The sequence below is a fragment of the Mus caroli genome, chromosome 17 (genome assembly GCF_900094665.2).
Source record: "Mus caroli chromosome 17, CAROLI_EIJ_v1.1, whole genome shotgun sequence".
Taxonomy (NCBI): Eukaryota; Metazoa; Chordata; class Mammalia; order Rodentia; family Muridae; genus Mus; species Mus caroli.
Genome location: NC_034586.1, coordinates 43369001 through 43370542, shown reverse-complemented (window position 1 = coordinate 43370542; position 1542 = coordinate 43369001). Strand labels below are relative to the sequence as shown.

At 53.2% G+C, this 1542-nt stretch overlaps 1 protein-coding gene across 1 annotated transcript in view; it reads right to left on the bottom strand.

The window, feature by feature from the left end:
- Cul7 (cullin 7) overlaps positions 1-1542 on the bottom strand; it is a 14131-nt gene that overhangs the window by 7580 nt on the left and 5009 nt on the right. Inside the window, exons 8-9 of the mRNA XM_021149047.1 lie at positions 1109-1346; positions 901-1006 (exon numbers count right to left, since the gene is read on the bottom strand). Of these exons, the coding sequence (XP_021004706.1) occupies positions 901-1006; positions 1109-1346 (344 nt within the window). The remainder of the gene's footprint in view (positions 1-900; positions 1007-1108; positions 1347-1542) is intronic.

Below are 1542 nucleotides of genomic sequence, written 5' to 3'. Positions count from 1 at the left end.
TCCTGGCTGTCCTGGAACTCACTTTGTAGACCAGGCTGGCCTCAAACTCAGAAATCCGCCTGCCTCTGCCTCCCGAGTGCTGGGATTAAAGGCGTTCGCCACCACGCCCGGCCCTTATTTCTTTGATAAGAACCAGTTGCAGGGTTGGTGTTGAGATGTGTAGGCCCCCAGCCCAGACACTTAAGAGGGCTGGCAGGAGATAGAGAAGGCCTGAACTTTGTTGACCCTCAGTAAGAACAGCTTGGAAACCGAAGGCATCACTTTGGGATACTTATTAACATCACGACCTTTGACCCTTCTAACACCTCCTGTACCCAGGACCTCTGATAGGAAAGTCCTGGGAGTCCCTCACTTAAAAGCTTTTTAAAATTTTATTTGAATTTTATGTGTCTGAGTATTTGCCTTGCACGTACGTGTCACACCATGTGTGTGCATGGAGCTAGGAGGAGGATATCTGATTCCCTGGAACTGGAGTTACAGACGGTTGTGAACTGCCCTGTGGGTGCTGAGAACTAAATCTGTGTCCTCTGCAAGGGCAGGGGACCCCCTCCCCTTCCTCTTGAGGGCCCGGCTGGAAGGAAGTCCACAGAGCTTGTTCCTATTTGCATAAGGAAGCACGGGATGGACTAATAATTAATACAGTGGGTTACCAGCAAGGACACTGAGACAATAGGAATCGGTTAAGAGCCAGGATTCTCAAGGACTGACTACCTGTGCCAATCGGACTTGTGAACTGTGTGAATGTATTATACCTATTTAAAAAAATAAAATTTCATTTTAAAAGCGAGAACACCAAGATTCTGTTGCGTCCTCCAAGCCTCGCCCGGAGAGGGGAGTGGGGTCTACCTCACTGGTGTCCTCCCCATCCCCCAGCTTCTCCCCAGAGTGGGACAGGGTTACCTCTCGGTCAGTATTGGGGGACCGAAGGCAGGTCATGCAGGCATCCATGGCCTCATGCCAGGGTAGCAACAGCGCCTCAGGGAAGTTCACCAGCTGCATCAAGATTCTAGGGGGAGAGACAGAGACGGAAAGGCAGAGGGAGAGCAGGTTGGCGTGAGGCCTTCAGGTACCCAAGTCTGCCCCTCACTGCCCCCTCACTGCCCCCCACCTGAGCACAGTGAGGTGCAGGGCCTTGTTGCTGGCGGAAGTGTCCAGGCTCCGCATCAGTGCGAGGAAGGGCTGGGGCTGCTCCTGGAGCTGCAGCAAGCAGGACTTGACCTCAGTTTCCTGGGGAGCCTCGGAGCCGAGGGCTTGTTCCAGATCCACAAGCAGCTTCCCTTCGGGGCCCAAGCCCTCCACCAGACGCTGCAGGGCAGGGCTGGCACTCTGAAGTGGGGGATCTTTGGCTGAAGGAACAAGAGGGTGGTAAGAATTGGCAGTACTGCCGCGCAGTGGTGGCAGACACCTTTAATCCCAGCACTTGGGAGGCAAAGGCAGGCGGATTTCTGAGTTCGAGGCCAGCCTGGTATACAGAGTGAGTTCCAGGATAGCCAGGGCTACACAGAGAAACCCTGTCTCAAAATAAATAAATAAAAAAAAAAA